This window comes from Pelecanus crispus, chromosome 3 (genome assembly GCF_030463565.1).
Source record: "Pelecanus crispus isolate bPelCri1 chromosome 3, bPelCri1.pri, whole genome shotgun sequence".
Classification (NCBI taxonomy): Eukaryota; Metazoa; Chordata; class Aves; order Pelecaniformes; family Pelecanidae; genus Pelecanus; species Pelecanus crispus.
This window is the reverse complement of record NC_134645.1, coordinates 114,792,518-114,813,333: the sequence shown is the minus strand read 5'-3', so window position 1 is coordinate 114,813,333 and position 20,816 is coordinate 114,792,518. Positions and strand designations below refer to the sequence as shown.

The window sequence follows — 20,816 nt, the reverse complement described above, 5'->3', positions numbered from 1 at the left end:
GTCAGAACTTAATTCTCTGAAGCCTCTGTCCTTCTGTTAAAACTCAGGGAGTTCAAAGTATATTAATGTGAGGAAGTGGACAGCCAGGCACCTAGAGAAACATGGCACACAATTGCACAAAAATCAAGCCAATGAGATAAATGTACAGCATTCAATTGACACATACTTGTATAATGCAAGAATGCTGCATTGCATACTATTATTGAAGCATATATATAGATATCTAATTTCCCCCATTTCCCTCCTCCTGGTTTGAAAGTAAATGACAGTTTTACAGTGAGGGTTATGCATCACAGAGAACTGTGTTTTCTCTTAAGTATTTTTAGTATATTGCCAGTTTTCTTTCTGAAAATAACAGTATGTGTCTCAACTGCTAAATCGATCTTGAAAACACTGAGAATTACAAGATGAGATTTCTTGTTAGATTCAGGTTGATTAAGCTATAAAACAGAAGAGTTTTGGTTTTGCTTCTAAATTTGTAATTTATCACTTGTAATTTATCTAGTTTTACAAGAATTTAAGTGTTTTGGGGCATATGAGTTCTTTTAAGGGTCTGAGCAATAAGAATAATTTGTAAATACAAAAAAAAATATCTTAAATATTAAAATGTGATTTGCAGTAAAGACAATGAATGCACTAAATCTGTGAACAGATTTTTCTTCATACTTTTCCATGATCACAACCACGTATGCAAATACACTTTTACAGTTGTGAATTCCTTGTTCCTATTTTTAATAGAATTCTTCTTTAACGACTTTGAGGACTTCCTCTATTTATATAATTACATTTATACTCTCTCTTTTTGTGTGTTAAGATACTTGAAATGAGAAATTCAGAAAATCAGGCTGTTCAAGAAGATCCTCGTGGAACAACTGAGCATGTTACCACTGCGATTCCTCATAGTGAACTTATTCGTCGTCCTGGGCATAACACTGAGTTGCCTCACACTGAACTTACAGGTCTTTCTGGTCAAGCTCCCTACACACTTAACTTCAGCTTTGAAGAACTCAACACAATTGGTCTTGATGAAGCTCCTCCACGCCATAGTAACTTAAGTTGGCAGGTATTTAATAGAGAAATGCATTCTGCTTGCTTACCTGTATAGTAAAGGGTTTTTTCCATTCTTGGGTACCGACAGGTCAAGAAATAAGTCTACTGTGACAGTTCAGGTACTTGCAGTTCTGAGTCTTGGCAAAGACCATTTTTGCAGAGATGTAAACTTGAACCACACTCTCTGAGTCAAAGTCTTTAGTCTTTGCCATCTGAAAACTATTTATCTGTTCCAGTAATCACTCTTTAAGAGAAAACACAAAGCTGTTGTACTTTTCTCATCTAGCTTAGGGCAGCATCCTGCAAGATTTCTGTTTATCATAATATTCAGACTTTGCCTGTAAAATATTTTAGCTATGTGCTAGCCAGATGTTATGCTATCCAAAGGTTTACAGATATATTTATTGGGGTTTGTTTAAACAGACAACTACAGCACTCCGTGACATCAGAGCCTTGTCCTGACAATGCATAATCTATTCATAGACTGCAGAGCTGACATCCTTCTCTAGCTATGGTTTGTGCCATAGGTTATGGTCAATTTTCTAACATATCTTACAAAATTGCCCAAAGTGTATGATTTTCTTTTGTCCTTTTTAAGAAATAAGAAAATCGGTTGGTATCTAAATAGGGATTAGAATTAAAAAACAAAACAACAAAAAAATCCAAACCCAAACGTTTGGCAGCTTTTTCATCGCTGTATGTCTAAATTAGAAAATCTTGAAGGTGCATCAAAATAGGAAGACACCCCAAATGTTTTTAATATTCAAAATTGTCATGGAAAAGAGGTTTGGGATATATATCCAAGAGAGAGATTTCTATCCCAGATACCTCTGTGTGTGTGCGCGTGTGCACTTGTGTGTGTCTGTAGGATCCTGATTACCCTTACTGCCCGTTTCCAGTATTAATGTATGTTTTTCCAAACATACATTGTTTGGAAAATGTTTTTCCGAACTATGTGGTGTGACTCATGTTTGTTACATTGGTTTTGTGTCAAAAGCACCGAAAGAAGTACAAGAAAATCCTTTTTTAAAGCACTCTTAAAAATGCAAGTTTAAATAAATAGTGCTTCTGATGCTCATATAGTTGTTTGAAGTTGAATCAAAAGAATGAGAAAGGTAGTTTGTCCTTAAGAAAACATTAGAATTTGCCTGTTGGAATTTTTAGTCGATACTGATCAAAAAAGAATATTGCTGCTTCTTTGTAAAAAGAAGGAGTACTGCTGGAAATGCACAACAAAATCAAATATTTCTCTCTTTGGTGAGGAACCATACCTGCTGTGAGTATGGATAAATAGTAGTGAATATACATAAATAATCAAATGTTAGTATTTCTGAGATTCTTGCATTTTGCTTTGGGCATTGAATTGCTTAGGAGTCATGGCAGATAGAAGTAATTTAACCACTATTTTCCTTTAGTTAACCATGTTTAGCTGTTCCCCAATATTCTAGTGTATATACAACATTATTGAACTTATGAAAAGCTGTCAGTAATACTTGTTTAGTAATATAGAGGAAATAATGGAATGGTAACCTGCATATCTCATGTATGTTGCCTGCTGGAGAGATTATGTGAGCATCTTCTGAGAAGGAAAGAAACATGTTGGTTTGCATTGCATTCCAGTGCAGAACAAGAAAAAGGAAATTATGATGAACAGAAACAAGAAAGATAAGGATGCATATAAGAGCAGGAAAGAGGTGGGGGGAAGGAGAAAAGAAAAACAGGGTGGGAAAGAGAAGGATGGACTAAGAGGGTATATCTATGTGACTAAGCAATTCTGTTCTAAATCTTCAATTCATTCACAGTGTTTGAATCCACACATTAATTTTCCTGTTTCATTTAGCTTGTTAAAATTACCCAAACCCTTTTAGGTTTTTTTTCATAGTGTTTTCTAGTAGAAGGTAGGTTTTTGAAACGTGGTTTGTTTTCAGTGTTGCCCCAAGTAAGACATCATACCTCAACACTCTTTCAGAATCTCATCTCTTGTGCACTGCAAAGTTGAGTAGGTTTCCTAAAGTCTCAGCTCCAGTGCACTGGGCACCATACATCTTTTACTTGGTGGTAGTGAGCAGCCTGTTATATGCATGACACAAAGCTGTGTGTTCAGCCACAGTCCACTCCTTTACTTTGTTCAGCTCTGCGCTAGACCTTGGTTCTAGCATTTAATAGATGGCCTAGCATCTTATGCCTATGGAGTTCTCTGTGTGCACGCTAAAAGAGAGCAGAGATGGGGCCAAAGAGGAATACGTTTGTCCAAGAACTGATTTTTCTGAGATCAGTTGTGTGCAATGGAATTTTGCCAGGATATGTTGAAGTATGTAGGATGGAGGTCTTTTAAAAATGTTTTTGAGAGATATTCGGCATTTAGATGAATTCTTGCTGTCTTTCTAATATAAAATGCTAATTTTGTAGATGTACAAAAATGTATTAGAAAAGCCCATCTTGACATACAAATTCAATTGTTATAATTATATACTCAAAAGAGTTAGCCTCAAATGCACTGGATAAAATGCTTGTTTTGTGAAAGTCTTCTGTTATGGGGACCAACAATAAGGATACTTTGTGAGTTTAGTGAATGTGTGTGTGATTGCATATATATGATTATAGTAAGCATATTTTAATTATAGCATTGACAATTTCACTTGCATAATCTGTTCACAGCAACAATCATTTAAGCACATACTTGATGCTTTGAGTTATTTAATTTTTAAAAGATCAGTAAAAGTAAATATAAATAGTTCATTTAACTGTTATCTCTCTCTTTTCTTTCTTTTTTTTTTTCCAGTCACAAACTCGTAGAACTCCAAGTCTTTCAAGTCTTAACTCTCAAGATTCTAGTATTGAAATATCAAAGCTTACTGACAAGGTACAGGCAGAATACAGAGATGCATATAGAGAGTATATCGCTCAAATGTCACAGTTAGAAGGAGGCGCCAATTCTACTACAGTAAGTGGTAGGTCCTCCCCTCATAGCTCAAGTGCTTTCTATATGGGGCAGAGTACTTCAGGGGGTTCCTTGCATTCCAGTGCAGAACAGGAAAAAGGAAAAGATGGTGAACAGAAACAAGATGATGGAAGAAAGTCCTTCTTACTGAAGAGGAATGACGTTGATTACAGTACTTCGGGTGTCTCTACTAATGATGCATCTCCTTTGGATCCTATTACTGAAGAAGATGAAAAATCTGATCAGTCTGGTTCCAAGCTTCTCCCAGGGAAGAAGTCTTCGGAAAGAACAAGTATTTTCCAGGCTGCAGATTTAAAGCTTAAGGGAGTTACTCTCCGGTATCAGAAACTTCCAAGTGATGAAGATGAGTCAGGAACTGAGGAATCAGATAATACTCCACTTCTTAAGGAAGGTAAAGATAAGAAAACAGAAGGTAAAATAGAGAAGCAGCCCAAATCTCCAGAACATGGATCTGAAACTATTAGAACCTTCATCAAAGCAAAGGAGTATTTGACAGATGCTCTTTTGGATAAAAAAGATTCGTCTGACTCTGGTGTAAGATCCAATGAAAGTTCTCCAAATCATTCCCTCCATAATGAAGGAGCAGATGATTCACAGCTTGAAAAGGCAAATCTCATCGAGCTTGAAGATGACAGTCACAGTGGAAAGAGAGGAATTCCACACAGCCTTAGTGGCCTTCAAGATCCAGCTGTGGTTCGCATGTCTATTTGCTCAGAAGATAAGAAAAGCCCTTCTGAAAGCAGCTTGATAGCAAGTAGCCCAGAAGAGAACTGGCCAGCTTGCCAGAAAGTCTATAATTTAAATAGAACCCCTAGTACAGTAACCTTAAATAATAACAGTGCTCCAAACAATCGACCTAATCAAAATTTTGAAGAAATACAAGGTATCAGAGATTCACCTCAAATTATCCTGCACCCTGGCTCAGGTTCTAACTCAACTGCGGTTCAGAATGAGAACCTGAAGGGCGTTGCTCACAAGCGGAGTCAGCGCTCAAGTTATACCAGGCTTTCAAAAGATTCATCAGAGCTTCACACTGTTGCAGCCTCAGAAGGGGCTGGTTTTGGAGAAGAAAGAGAGAGTATCCTGTAAAAAGCAGCCAGGTTAAAACAGAGTATGCCCATGAGTTGTAGCTTGCTTGGAATTCTTTGTCGGTGTGTGGTTACATTAAGCTCTGTAGTTTAAGCTTTCAGTATTGTAATAGAAGGTCTAGATTATTTTTGGTCATTTTCTTGGAGAGAAGAAGTAATTTTTACAAGCAGCAAATTACTTCAGACCTTCCCCACGTATAAAAGCAGTACTTGTCAGCATGGGAAACCAGTTCTTTGTTAAGACACTGTGCAAAGGTTTGGTCAGGGGCAGATGTTACAGAAGTAAGTATGGTTTAATTATTAAAATTATTATGTGATTTTACTTTTCTGTTGGGATATGTATTACTTATCCCTTCTAAACATTCCAGTTAAGTCTACATACTTGCAAGTAAAGCTAAGACTGTGCATCATTGCCATTTGATGTAAGAGATGCCAGAAGATTAAATACCACAACCTGTGACACCCTTGTTAAACTTTGTGTTAATTAGTGGATTAATGTGTGCAACGTATATTACATATGTTGGAATTTGAATGTTAAGATACCTGTTTGGCTATATGTACACTTTTACACTCTGTATGTTCAGTAATTGCTGTTGACTTTGTGAACTTTGGGTAGAGCGGTGATAAGGTTTGTAAGGAACATTGTCTTGATGTGTCATTTTGGCGGTTATTTATAAGGTAATACCTTATCATTGATTTAGTGGATCCATTATTTATTATGGGTACGTAATTTTGCAGTCACTGGTCTAAATAGATGCAACCACCTGAGCTACATTAAAATATTTTAAGGATAAAGTATGAATGCAATGTCTGAACTTAAGGAGCATCTGTTGCTGAGTGTGATCTTTCCTTGGTACGGTGTTTACCATTTGGTTATGAAAAGGAAAATAAGCAGTGTTTGCCATTTTAAAAATAATGCATACTTTTTGGAATCTCGTCGGAGCTGTATGCCAGCTTCTTTATTTCTGAAGTACAGTGTTTGAAGATTTTTTTATGTCATCTAAGTAATGTACCTGAATGTTGTTGTAGCAAATACTTGTACTGTCCAGTGAATTCTGCATGGTTTTGAGGAAGAATTGTTCAAACTAGACTCTGGTAGTACAAAGAGAATAAAAAATAAATTGGCATGTTGGGTTTGTGTCCAAATTTCTATTTATTGCAGTATTTTGTTTCTTCACTTGATAAAAATGTTACATGCATGTTGCTTTGGTTAAAGTACTTCACAGACTTAATTAAAAAGAATGCATTAAAACAATATTGTTATTAATACAATACTAGATAAGCATCAAGTATAAAAATACATTTGATAAATGGAATTGCCAAAGCAGACGTTTCTGAAGTGCGTGCTGTGAGCTGCAGAGATGTGGCCACCTCCCGCTAGTCCAAAGCAGTAATCCTGCTGTGTGTGGCAGTTAACATGTGCTGGTAGTTCTGCGCGGCTTTATTTCTGTCCTAGTGCATCTCCAACCAGATGCCTCCAGCAGGACGTGTGGTCGTGGCCTTTGTTATCCAAATCAAGAGGATGCTTTTCTGTGCCAGAGTCAACAGAGAAAAACTGGCTTTATCTAGGCCCTTTGTTTTTTCATTCCGTGGATGTCTTGTACTTACAGGACTGGGGATGTGATCTGTACATTTTTGGATTCTGTTAAACTGAGCGTTATTTGATTGACTTCAGATTTACTCACCGGAGTGGAATCTTGTGTGGACATATCTTTGTCTATTAGAAAGATTATTAGTTTAACCAAAAAGCTTCCCAAAACAAGATAAGAAGCCCCCAAAGCCTGTGTAGCTTCATGATATTTTGCCGAATCTTTGGAAACAGTTTTTTGGTTTAGGTTCTTCCTATATAAAAAAAAAAAAATAGTAGTACATCACTACTTTCTGAAATTTTTGGGATATAAAAGCTTTTTACAGAAAGGTACTTCTAAGCATTGTTTTGTAAGAGAGGACAAGAAGTGTAACCTTCATTTAGACATATTCACAGTATTGATGAAAGATACCAATTATTTCAAGTAATTTTGTCTGTCAAACTCCTCAAATAATCCAAATGGATGAGTTTTAAATTTTCATGTGGGTTTGAGATCTTTTTCTTCCTGAAAGTTTTATTCCTCAAGTCTTAATAAAATACCAAAATTGGGATGAAATAGGTAGCTGAGTGGAAGACAGTGAAATAGGTAGCTGAGTGGAAAACTTTTCAGTGTTTCTATCTTGTATTCATTAATACCAGTGTAATTGCTTGCCATCACTAACAATAGTTACAAGCAAAGTGTCTGTGTAAGATTGTACAGGACTTAAGGTGATATTCTCTTTGGGTATGTAGATGCATGCCCTGCATGGGACATGGGTAAATAAATCATGTCAGTTCCAAACAGTGGTTCAGTCCTGCTTCCTCTAACTGCATTATATAGTGTTGCATGCTGTAGTTTATATAATCAGATGTGTTCATAGGCTTTTTATTTAACACCTTCCTAGCGAAGTTCCTAGAATCAGCAAAATGAGAGTGCTTCATAGCCAATTCAAGGACAGTATGCTACAAAAGCTGTTTGTTAATAGGACAGTAAATATAACTGACACTTAGAATCTACTTGCATAAAAATAACTAGACAGAGTACGTTTTTCTTCTCCGTTGAAGCATCTTTTTAATTTTTTTTTATACAGGTGTTCATAAGCAAACAGAAGAAAGTGTAGTACTCTGATAAAGGGAGAGAGGAAAAGAGAAGAGAGAAATGGAGTACTTAATACAGCACAGTAGTAAGAAGTGTCTTTTAGTACATAATAGATATCTGCATTAGTTACTGTACATGTTTAATGAGTTTTTCACATGTAGAATATGAAAGAATAGCATTTGCAAGAATTAAAAATACACTGCAGTTTCATAGCTGAAACTTGTTTTTTCCCTGCCAGAGTTGCTATGGTTACTAGCTTGCTTAGTTTGTTGCACAGTTCTTGGAGTTAAGAAACCATAAACAATTTCCAGTGTTGAAATATTAAATGTTAGCTCTGTGACTTGTGGGAATCATGGAACCCCAGAGTTCCATGGAGAATGGAAATGAATGAAGAGGATAAAACAGTAAGACAACTGCAAACTTATGTCTGGTACTCACCACTTTCCAGAACTCTTGTAGTGATAGTTTATGTATCCACTCTGAACACTACAGGAACTTGAAACCATGACTTCTTTGCCTAACTGAATCTGAAGAGCAGTTTGGCTTGTCCTCTTGTTCTGATGCGTGGATATGTTTGCATAGTAGGGTGAAAATAAATTGGTTCTGAGAGTAAAAATTGGATGCAAGTAATGTTCCAGGATTTATGTGAGACTCTTATGGCTACTTGCCAGCTTTTTCCAGGGTTGCAATTTATGAGGAAGAGCAAGAGGGAAATTCTTACATCCCACTTGTAAAACTTGCATCAGTAATGATCTAGTAAAATTCTTCAAGATTCTGGAAAAAGGTTTCCATTTTGTGCCTGTCCTGGTCAGTCTGGGATATCTGATCACCCTGTTTGACTTTGCCAGTGCAGCAGAATATATATGTGGTTGTATGTAAGTTTTCAGTCCTTAGCTTTCGTAAGTTTTCTTTTCAAACACTGTTAATTTTTTTGTTTCTTCTCTTCTTTTTTCTTTATATAATCTTTGGGAAACTTTCCTGGGACACTTAACATGGGTTTATACAGTGTGCTGAAAATAGGTGGTTTCTCTTGTGGTCTGGGGTTCAGCTGTTCACTGCTATCCACAGAATCCTTGAAGCCTGTTTTTTTGCCTCTGCAACTCTCGTGGGGAGCTTTCTGAGCCTCACGGTAAGAATATGGGAAGTTCTTTGTACGGCCATGAGACACACAGGCAGAGGATCCCAGTAGCATCTGTTGTCCATAGTCCAGCACGTTGCATCCGGTGGCCTTGATGCTAGATAGCTTTACCATCTGTGACAGGTTTATTTAAGTTTCTAAATACATTGCTAGGAAATTGCCAAAGAAAGTAGTACTTGGATATTTGAGGTCTCTTAACTGAAAGCCACAGTTGTGGTAAAACAGAAGCGCTAATACCTAGTAGTGAATTTTCAGACATGAGAGAAATACAACGTGCTAATTAGCGTAAGATAAAGCCTGCTCTTAGGATTTTGGTCTTTTCTGTGCCAAATAATAGCTGTCGTGGGGAGAACTTGGAGTAAAATTCAAATTCCAGTTAAGCAGAAAAGACTGGAAAGACTGCGCTAACCTCACACGCTGTTTTCTGTTAGCCTTGTGCATTATGTTTAGATTTCGGTTATCTTTATTACAGCCCATTTCATCAGTGTAAGGGCGGGGTGGGAGTAATTTTACTTAGAGTCTTTCTCCATGGGAATAGAGAACAGTTTCATGAGTTTGACATCTTCTCACAGGTTTCTGAATTTCAACAGAGAGGAGAAAAAAATAGGGAACTGCATGCTCAAAAATTTTAATAATAAAGTATAAATAATATCAAACCATGTTTCCAACAGCTACCATTTTCTGAAAACTGATTGGCACGTGGAGACCTATCAAACAGTGTTAAAAAGTTTATTTTAGCTATTTAACATCCAGATAACTTTTTCATTATCATGCAAGCTGAGTATGCAGTATGTTCTGCCCTTTGGTTAACAAATGGAAGTAGGTTATAGAAGTCAAAATGCAATTTAAAGCTGATGAAAAGCTGATTTTTTTGCCTGTGGTGTGTTTCTTGTTTTATTTCACTGATCTTATGCTTAGGTAGCTTAAGATTGCTTTGTTAAAGTCTTCACATGGAAGTGTGTAAGAGAGGTGTGTGTTCATTGCAGCTTAGTGCAGCTTCTGGCACTGTAATGATTCAGTTCTTTTGTGGTAGAATGTAAGAGTAATGATAGAGGACGTTTTCTTCTTTTATTGAGCTTTGAGTCTAACATTTGTATTTTCATTTGTAGGTCTGAGTCCTGTGATGCACTTAGTATCTCAGTTAAGTTTTGGTTTAGAAATCTATGCCCCGTCTTCCAGAAGGACTCATAGCTACAGGATTTTTAGCAATGTTTTCTCAGTCATAAGTGATTGTAGTTCCTTAAGACAACTGACACTCATAACACCAAATGTTTGGGCCTTAAAAAGCATTAAAAGGTGGTTTTTTTTCCCTAAAGCCTGTTTTTGTTATGACAGTGACACTGGATAAACTTCTAAAAAGCTGTTGGCTGATTTCCTTCTCTTAGTTTATCATATCTTAGGGTCAGCTTCTTCTGAAGTGGAAGAAAAGATGACCATAGAATATTTTAGAACATGGTCTTTTGGAGGGGAAAAAAAATAGTAGGTGAGAGGTTTTATGTAACAAAAGATTTTATTTGAGAGTTAGTGTATATTTCTTTTAAAGATGGGATTCTAGCAACGGAGCATATTTTTTGTTATGTGAATTCTTAGTGTTGCCATTACATCGTACAGTGTACAGGGTTCGTTCTTGTTTCAAGTCATCTTTCTGAGTACTGATACCACGTATCTTTGTTGCTTTTTACAGAAGTAACCTGGATTGGAGAATTATCTTTTTAAGTAAGCCAAACAGTGTCTGTGTATCGTTACTTGAGTACAACGTGTTTATGAAAGAGAAGGTGGGGGGAGGAATAATAGTGGTCCATTATAAGATTTTACTTGTGTCCAGGATTTCTCATGATAGAAAACAAAAGAACAAAGTTTGAATGGTTTGTATGTGTCCCTGGAACCTAGAAATAAACACACAGGCATAAAATACTGGCTGTGGGGAACAGTAAAACTAAAATGGAAATTCTGTGATGCCTTACTGCCTTTCCTCACTAATTAAACTACAGGGAAGCAATCAGCAGAGATTTAACTTTTTTGGTTTTTAATATTTCTCTCTTCTGAAATAATGCGATGGTTTGTGCCTGGCTAAAGCCAATACGTATTCTTGAATCTGTTCACATATCCCAGCACCTTCAAATCTTTCTGAATTTGTCATAGTACTTTTGAGAGGCAGCAAAATTTTACTAGCCTCATTTTAGACACCAGAAAAATCCCTTCCGACCTCATCAATGGTAGAATACAGTTACACGTATTTTCTAGGAGAGTCAAGAATTGAGTCCTGAGATTTCATCTGCCAGTCAAATTGGACTTTTATTGATATCAGAGGCCTGCTTTATTTTATGTTAATTTAAACCATGAGAAGTCCTGAAATCTAAACTGAAGATTACTATTAAGTTAGCTTTCTGTCATCACTCAGCATTTTTTTTCCATCCTCCTGACGTTTCCTCTTTGACTGTAAACCTTGCAGCCTGTTTCTGGTCCTCTGTCTTTTTGGCAAAGAGTTAAGATGCTAACTTGGAATGTCTTTGGCATGTCAGCCATTTGGGGCTAAGTAAATTTGCTTTCCCTTGTTCTTACTGGACCTGCTTATGTCCTGTCTTACCCCCACTCTCCATGTTCAGTGCATGAGTACATTGTGTAGAACACTTGCAACTGTTTGAGTTCTGCCTCACCATCTGACTGGTAGTTGGGACTTTGGTTGCTGACAGTGTAACTTACCTTCTCTTCAACTTCATCATAACCTCAGAACTGCTGTGCACTGCAATTTTTCCCACTTCAGCAATGGTGGAAAATCCTGTTTTACTGCAGTGGTGGTGGTGGTTTTTGCTTGGATGGGTGGGTTGGTTTGGTTTTTACCCTAGGAAGGTTTTACAACCTAGGTAGGGTCTAGGTTCTACAATCAATTTTTTCCTCACTTCTGTCCATCCTCTTCCTCGTGTCCTGGGAAATTCACAGGATATAAATATCCACAGTCCACAAAACTGGTTTTAAAGTATGTTTTATCTGATATCTTTGTCGTGGGCGGTAATGGACGCATCAAAAAAAAGTGCGCTAGTTTATATCTGCCAATGGAAAGAACCTTCAAACTTCATGAAGTGTGGGAAAAATCTGCTTCTTGATTTCCTTACAACTATTCCTGATAAATAATCAGGTAATGCTTGCTCATAAGATAAGCACAGTTGTAAGCAGTCTGTTAAGATTCTAAAAGAACTTCAGGGTTGCACTCAGGAAGGGATAATTTTCCTCATGGACCTCTGTAAGTTATGCTTGATGCTGCAGGTCTGAATGGCACTGCAAATAATGTAATGTACAGGACATTTTAGCTCTTGCTTTGAAGTAATCCAAAGAAAGATAAACTTTAAAGACTTCTGTGCATGAGTGTTGATCTAGTATGCCAGGATTTATGAGGTTCTACATTTGTTTAAAGACTCAGGAGCCAACCTTTGTTGTTCAGGTATTTTTACTCTGAAAGATAAAAAGAAATCTTGATTTTTTCATTTTCTATAAAAGACAAATCCTCAAACCATAAGCCTATTTAACATATTTACACCTTTGGAATATAAAGGAGGGTTTAGAGATTTTGTTGTTCCTGAGTGCCTTCTGGTCTTAATTTTCAACATCATCTTTTCAGTAGCTCCTTTCAAGGTGTGGCGAGGAACCATGAATAATTTCCTCTGTCTTCACCATCTGTGCTACCTTCTGCCTCTCTTCCTTCTGATGACAGACTAGCTCAGCTTCATCAGATCTTTTTATATGCTAATATGAACTGAAGTCTTTAATTTTGTAGTCCATGACTATAGTGTTCAGTATTTTTTTTTTTTTGTCCCATAGTCTTCACATCAACTTTGAGGGCTCTCTGTACAGTAATTTCTTTAAGCACCTGGTAGATTCTTTGCAATACTGGGACCCATAGAACTCATTTTTCTGCATTTACAGTACACACTTTACTACAAAGCAGAAAGTACAATGGTGATTCATCCTAGATTTGCAAGAGAAGGCATTTATGCTTCAAATTCAGGAAAGTAGTCCCACTTCTGTTATTTTCCAGTATATGAAGGGGACTGTTATTTTATTCTTGTCCTTGAAAATATTTGGACTTTCAGAAAAAAATGCGAATTACTTTTGTTTGGACTAGTTGTCTTTTAGCAAAGACCTGACAGTGATGATGGCTCATCTGAGATGGACCAGGACTCCTTTGTGGCTTCTGAAAACATACTACGTGAGCAGTTTGCTCAAGTTCTATAAACTACTTCATGGTTCTTCGATTTTTATTTTTTTTTTTAATTTTAAGGGCCAGTAGACAAAAAAAAAATCACCTGTATTTAAATGGCACCTGGAGTTCAAGGGAGGGTGAGGATGGTAGAAATCTGTCAGAGTTCTTTCTCCTCAGGATTCATTTCAGGCTGTGAAAAGTTGGATAAAGTAGTTGGACACTCATCCTCCTACTATGATGAGCTCCTTTCTAGTCTTTCTTAATACCTGGACAAAACAATGTTAGGGCTTTTTTGTTTTGTTTTGTATCTATCAGCACCTATTCTGAGATCTAGCTGTGAACCGTGTAATCCCATAGCATACTTCTAGAAGTTGAGAAATCAACTCACTTTATGAAAAAAGATGTCTCTTTCTACGTATTTTTATTACAAGACCATAACATACCACTTCTCAGAGACATGCTCAGACTGAAGAGGAGGAAATTCTGCTCATCAATGTCTCAAAACTTGTCTCTCAAACACATGCTAGGCATTTCTCTTTCACATTCAGAGATGGCATGTTCAGGTGACAACTGATGACACCGAAGTATATCAATGTGTAGTGTGGTACAATGCCTGTTCCTCAGAGTCCCGAAGTCCTTGGTTTTGATACATTAAGCACCATATTTATCTGCCCATTATTCTCTTGAGTGCTTTAAATATGTGGTGGATTACTTGAGGCATGATTGGGAACAGGATCCTAATTTCTTTGTCCTGATTTTGTGTGCATGTATATGTACCTCCTGATATTTTTTTATACGTATTTTTTGTCTTTAATGTAAGAAGCAGAGTTTTCTGTTCCTAAGGTGTCCTTAACTTTAATCCCTGTTCAGTATGTTCCAGGTCTATGATCAGAAATTCAGTATGCACATTTCTGGGATTTCTCACATCACATTGTCAAAATTTTTTGTTCTGTCAGTAACAAGTCTCAAACTAGCATCTCCTTCTAATCTGATGAAAAATTCTTTATCTATTCTAGTCCACTCAACCTTCCTATTTCTATGTGAATGCTGTATGTCTGTCAGTATTAGAGTACTGGTGTTCCTGTGCTAGGGAGAGATCCCTATTAAGAGCAGAAAGGGCTCTGAGAGAGTTATCTATGAAGCCTTCTGTCTGTTCTCTCTCTTAGCTGAAGGTCCAGTCTTTGGACTTTCTGTTGGAGCTAAAGAAGCTCAGCCATCCCATAGTTAGCTCCACATTCACTTGACAAAGTTATCTTGGTGCACCAGCTGCACTGTTCACTTGGTATTCTCAAAGGTTCTCTAGGTTTAATTAAATTGTTTGCATTGTAGAAGACCAACAGAAACAAACTGGGTAATGATAGGGACTGCAGGACAGAACCTCAGTGGGGTTACAACATTGCCTTTCATGATTATGTTTCTTTTCAGGTTATAACATTGTTCAGGAGAGCAGGTGAAATCCACAGTTAAGGCGCTCTCTGCCACTTCCACTTTTTTGGATGAAGCATCCGTGAAGTCCTACAGCTTCCCCTCTTCCATAGTGATTCTACTTTAACTAGGGAATGTAATTTTCATGTAGCCTCCCATACTTAGGCCATTCTTCCATGACCAGGATGTTAAGAGGGGATGTTTTTGTCTTCACAGGATCACATCAGGGTCATGTTAATAGCTGAGCAAAGCTATCCAAAAAGGCTGCTGAACAGGATAATGATGTATGACATGTCTACGGTGGAACCTGCTCAGTCATAGTGGCACACTTCATCAGAACTCTGGCAGCCCTTGAGGAGAGTCTCCACTGTAGATAGTTGTGAAGCTCTTCTCTGCTTAGAGCAGAGCCAACAGACTTTGAGCCGACATTCAGCAAGAGTTACACCATCACACAGCTATCTAGGAGTTAACACTAAGCTTGTAAGATTGATCTGTGAGTCTTAATATGAGGACTTGGACACCCCTTTCCAGGTCACTGAGAGTAATGCATGGAGATGTGTAAATACACGTTTAAAAATGGAGAAGAAAACTATTTGTAGGTTACCCTGAAGGGTAAGTCTTTCTGGGAACTCTGGAATTCTGTAGTGGAGCCAGGACTGAGATGACACAGCACCTATACCTCAACTATTTGCTGAGGATGTGGTGTGAACACATGCCGTGGATAGTGCAAAGGTTGAAAATTCTTAACTGCCTGGGAACATGTGCAATTACAATATAAATATGTAAATGAAAAACACTTCTAAGAGAGCAAATCACTGCTGAAGAAAAGAGATTTCAGAAAAAAAATTACTGAAGGTAGTCATTAAAATCTTCCAAATTGATGCAATGTAGCACTGAAATTTATTCGATTCAGATGTCTTAGAATTATTTGGATTTGAAAATACTCTTAAGAAAACATCATCAAAATGCATTCATGTTTAGCTATTGTAAGGTTTTCTGTTTAATGCACTCTGAAGAAAACCAGGCAGAAACAGAAAAATAATTCAAAATAAGTTGACTCCACATAAACGTTTGCCTTGTTTTAAGAGCAGCACTGGGAGGTTACCTTTGAAAATATTTTTCTTTTCTTCAGTTATCTTGCAAAGCTAAATTATGCAGGAGAATTGTGTAATCCAAAGAAATGAATAATTACTAAAAAAAGAAAACTTCTGAGATCAGAAACAGGAGGTTCTGGACACTTAGACCTGTCCAGCATACCAACAGTTTTTTGTCCAGATAGTAATTTAAGTGTATTTATTTTTCTTTCAATGACTGGCTCAAGTCAGTATGGCCTAGCTCTGCTTCCTGTTGAAGCTGGGGATCCAGTCAAAACAATGTATAAACCATGATCAGTTTTCTTGGAGAAAAGGAGAGACAGCTGTATCATGGTGATATAGCTATTAGAAGGTAGGAGAGGACTACCTGGAACCATATTTAAGGGAAAAAGGGAGGGTGTAGGTAATTACAAGTCATCTTCACTTTGATATCTGCAAGAACTTTATTCAAGCTTTTATTGTTCATCAGGTGTTTAAACTCCCAAGTATGAAAGTCAATATGGAGTTTTCAGGAATGACCCTTATCAAATTACTCTCATTTCCTCCTTTGGCTGAGTAACCAGCCTGCAGAAGATGGATACAGCAGATGTGATGTGTTTGAATTCAGTAAGACTTTTACCATCGAAGCTTAAGCAAATCATGCAGTCAAATGAAAGCAGACCGCTTGAAAAGGTAGACTTGGAGTAATTATCAATTATCTCATGTCAAAATAGGGTCACATGATGGGGTGTGTCTGTTGGGTCCATTTTTATTCAGTGTTTTTATTTACCAACCGTATTGGTGGAATTTCGAAGTTTACTCTTGTCTGAACCTGCCTGATCCTGAAGGACAGAACTAGTTGATACATAGAGGACTGTAAATTAACATGATGTCATTCAGTAAAGGCAAGTATAAAGTATTGCACTTACGAAAGTGAAATCAAATGCATAAATATAAAATGGAGTATAACCCACTGAAATACTGCAGAAGACAATGGGGTTTTAGTGTGGCTAGTAAGCCAGTACTAAGCTAACAAGATAGGTAATACTTTTGAAGGTAGAGGCGAGAAAAGGAAATCTCTGAGGGTTGTATTAATAGGAGTATCGTACAATCCAGGAGAGGCATGCCCTGCTGCTGAAGGTGTGCTGTGTCCAGACCTGAGCACCTTTACTAAGCAAGTGGAGGAGAATGGCAAGAACATTTAGAAAACATGACTTACAGGTATGTAATATCGTAAGAGTTGGATTTGTTGAGTTTAAAAAAAGGAAGGCTGAATGGAGATAACTTCTTGATATGTAAAATCTTGTTACGGAAAGATCATAAGAAGCCCCATCAGTGGAGCACAAAACAGTCAGCTTCTAATTTGTGGTGGAAAAAAACAATGTCCTGAAAATAAAAGCTTTCTAATAAAGTAATATCAGTGTTACCTAGGGAAGTTGTGGAATTTCATTCACTGGGAGCACTTGAGAGTAATACAGGTGAACGAGAAGAATCATAAGACGACCTCCTGCCACTCTGGTTTGCACTTTTTGGTTTTATATCGCAAAATGCACAGAAATTTGTTTCAACCAGCAGCTGTCACTGCTTTCACCACCGAGGGGACTCCCAAAGGAAAAACAGCATGTGCCAAACCATTTGTTTTCCTGGGAAATTCACTGATGGAGTACGCCTGGGTGTAAATACCCATGAAAGAGCAAGAGTTGCAAAATTCCCCCTCAGAAGGGCAGAAATAGAAGTTGAAATGCAAAAGGTCACAATTTAAATCTATACTGTGAAACAGAAAGTGCCAGGGGACACAAAGCTGGTTGGAGGCAAAGAGGCAGTGGCAACAATAACAGGGGAAACCCCAGACCATTCCAGTTGTATGGGGTACAGTGGTTGCCAGCTTGAACAGAGGAGCAAACCAGTATATTTTGCATATCAGATTAATAGCTTCTTGTTCATGCCCTTGATGGCCAGGCTTCCAGTCACAAGTGTCATTCCTGTGTTTTGCCCAGTGACCTTACACCAGCCTATCTTCATGTTGGGTTTTTGCTTCCATGTTACAGTGTTATTAACATGGATATTTAAATGTATTGCATCTTCGAAGAATCCAAGTAAAATGGTTTGCTGTTTACTACTTAGCTTCTTAAGAAATTTTGTGCTTCAGTGCCCTGTCTCTCCTTTGTCACAGTATCATTCAGGCTTCTGTTTTAATTGTCTCTTCACTGTTTGCATTATGTTGTTCACTACCTCAAGGGTCTGCTAAATTTAAATCATCTTTATGCTGTTATAGGATGGTAAGAAGAGAGAGAGAACCTGTATCTAACGTGCTTGCTTAAGCAAAATGCAATCTACATAAAATCATGTTACCTGATCTACATTCAGGCCCAAAGAAACAGCTTTTACCTTACAGAGATATGTGGGTGCCCAGTGCTTATGCTTTCTCCCTGGCTTTTTTTTACTTTGTAACATAAGCAAAAGTAGGGTTTGAATCTACATTAGCTTTTCCAACAGGATAAGGACCATTCTTTGGCCCATTGCGATGGAATCTCTCCTATTGATATTAATACTCTCTCTTTAAAACATAATACTAAAAGCAGTGGCTACTCTGGGAGGGCTTCTAGGCCATGCAACTCCCAAGTTGTGACCGGCACTTGTTTGAGTGTGTGGCAGGTATAATTTCACAGCATAAATGACAAATTTTAATGCCCAAGAATGTTGCTGCCATTGTTTAGCATTACAAAGGTAGCCCAGTATCATACCATTTTGGACATGCAGGTTCATAAGAATTCCTGAGAGAGAGAACTAAATTTCTGATTTTTACAGATGCACAGAAACATGAAGGAGTGAAATGACTTGCAGAGGTCACATACAAAGCCTGTGGGAAATTGGGGCTAAGAGCTATGTCTCATAACTCCCAGTTCAAAGTCTTAGCCACGAGATCATTATTTTCCCTCACATCAGTGAAGCCCTGTTTCATCACCTTCAACAGCTGATAAATTACTTGTTTGAGCTGCTTAAAGACCAGAACTTTGAAGGAAAAGGTAAGAAGTGTTTGTAGCTTTTAAGTGTTTTCATGGACACCTTAATTCGTTCCCCAACTTTATAGGCATCAAATGAAACGGACTTTCTTTCCTGACTTGTAATTAAGTGCTTAAGAAATGTGTGAAAGCTGTCAGTTGATCAAAAAACTTAAAAAATGCATTTCAGCAATAGTTCAGAGACTAAGAGATAGTAAACTAGTGCTTTTGAAACTTGAAATTGATTACATTTATAAAGCTTTTTTTTTTTTCTCTCCGGGAACCAAGACTGTATAAATGCCTGCTTGGTGAAATACTCGGTTACCTAAAGAGGCGTCTCTATCTGAAGGTCTCTTTGCAAATGTTCTTTTTTGAGACCTTTTTTTCTGTTACGAATTACATCAAATTGCCACACACTTACCTTACATTTACCTTCAGGTCCTACATTTCAGTGTGACATTGTCTCAAAGATAAGGACAGATATCCAGTAATTAATTATGTGAAGTATAATAGTTCCAAGTACACCTCCACTGAAGCCCTCCGGCATTTGCTTTTGGGTATGTCTGTGCTGTAGTCTGACGGTGTTAGGTCAGCTCACACAGATGAGTGTGACTGAACCAGCTGTCTGAAGCATCAGGACCAGTCAGGTTGCGAACATTTAGATGTCAGTACAGCCTTGTATGTTTTCTGTGGCTGTCTCCTACATTGAAGACTGTACTGGACAATCTTCTCTGGTGTTGGTACCCAACCTAACAGGATGAAAGCTTGCTTAGGCTCATCTTCACATACTGCAGTTATGCTTCCCAGTTGTACTACAGCTGTATCCTTTTTCAGGTTTGGAAAAATGCTGCATCTTCACATCCACTCCCTCTCTAACCTTTGGGTTGCTGCCTGAATTAATGCCCCCCAAAAAAGCATTTATAGAGTTGGTTTTCCTTTGTAAACCTGAAAATTGTATGTGAAAAGAACCTGCTGTTATTGTTTCTTAGTGAATGACTTTCACTGGCAAATCTGATTGATAAGAGAAATTCAGATCACAGAACTCTTGGGTTTAGTGTCAGTCCTCCTTTCCTCTGTCATTTACTGAACTCTGCTCTTTATGTCTTATTATTTTTGATATAATAATAGTCCTTTTTATCCTTTGCTGCATATAGAGCTGAAAGAAAAAAAAAAAAACACTTTTTATTCCTTATGTAAACAAACAAACAAAAAATCTCCTGATTACTTACTTATATACACATTTATTGGTAAACTCCTGAAATCATATGTGAGGTCATGGATGTTACAAATAGGTAGGATTTCATCAGAAATAACACCATTCAATGAACCTGACTGTGGAATCTAAAAAGTTAAGTTGTCAAAGTTGACCTATTTTTTTTCCTCTCCCTGTTTGAAGTGAATTACATGCTTCCTATGGTAATATCTTCTTGTTACAGTATGCTTGGCAGGGTTGAGTTACTGAAGATGATGCATAATTTTCCTAGCAAATGAACCTGCAAAAGGAAGTTTTTAAGAAATACATTTACAGGTAATTATCTTATTTTTCCTTAAAAATATATTAAATTTGGTCGATTATGACAGGCATAAGAATCAAGAGCTAAAATCCCAGTTTATCTTCCATAGGTGTGAATAAACTACAAAGCAGAAAAAAAAAAAATCATTTACATTCTGACTGAGGTTCAAGGCCAGCTGGAACTAGCATTTTATATTTGTAAATACTGTGGAATTACAATAGGTTTTTTAGCTCTTTGTTTCAGTGAGACTGGATGATAGATCTGTCCTTCCCCTTCCTTAGCTTATAGACAAGTACGTTTTCCATACCTTTATTCTAATATCTCTGATTTTTTTTTTTCTTGTAGAATTTGTAACTGCCCTCACTTTCTACACTGTACAAATACTTTCTTCTGTTCTGCCTCTTTCTTACCTGGATGGTTCTTCTTTGTCTCATTCATTGTATTTTCCACTTTTTCATTACTTGTGATTCTTTGCGTAAAACCTGCTTTTCTTCCCTTCCCCTGGCAGAATCATGGTGATTTTCTTGGGGGTTGGGGAATACAGTATCACTCATTCTTGTATCCCTCTTGTCTCATTCTTCTACTTTTAGTCATATTTTCATTGTTTTGTGACAGGTTGTTGCTACTTCACATTTTCCAGTGGAATGCCAGTAAAACTTCAAGTACCTGCTTTATTTTTTCACTCTGGTGCCTGGCTTCT

At 37.3% G+C, this 20,816-nt stretch overlaps 1 protein-coding gene across 3 annotated transcripts in view; it reads left to right on the top strand.

The window, feature by feature from the left end:
* KIDINS220 (kinase D interacting substrate 220) overlaps positions 1-6,221 on the top strand; it is an 81,609-nt gene extending 75,388 nt beyond the window's left edge. For all 3 annotated transcript variants that reach the window (XM_075707099.1, XM_075707098.1, XM_075707097.1), the window contains 2 exons: positions 815-1,063; positions 3,833-6,221. In XM_075707099.1, the coding sequence (XP_075563214.1) occupies positions 815-1,063; positions 3,833-5,101 (1,518 nt within the window). In that variant the 3' untranslated portion in view covers positions 5,102-6,221. The remainder of the gene's footprint in view (positions 1-814; positions 1,064-3,832) is intronic.
* Positions 6,222-20,816: the final 14,595 nt, after the last annotated feature.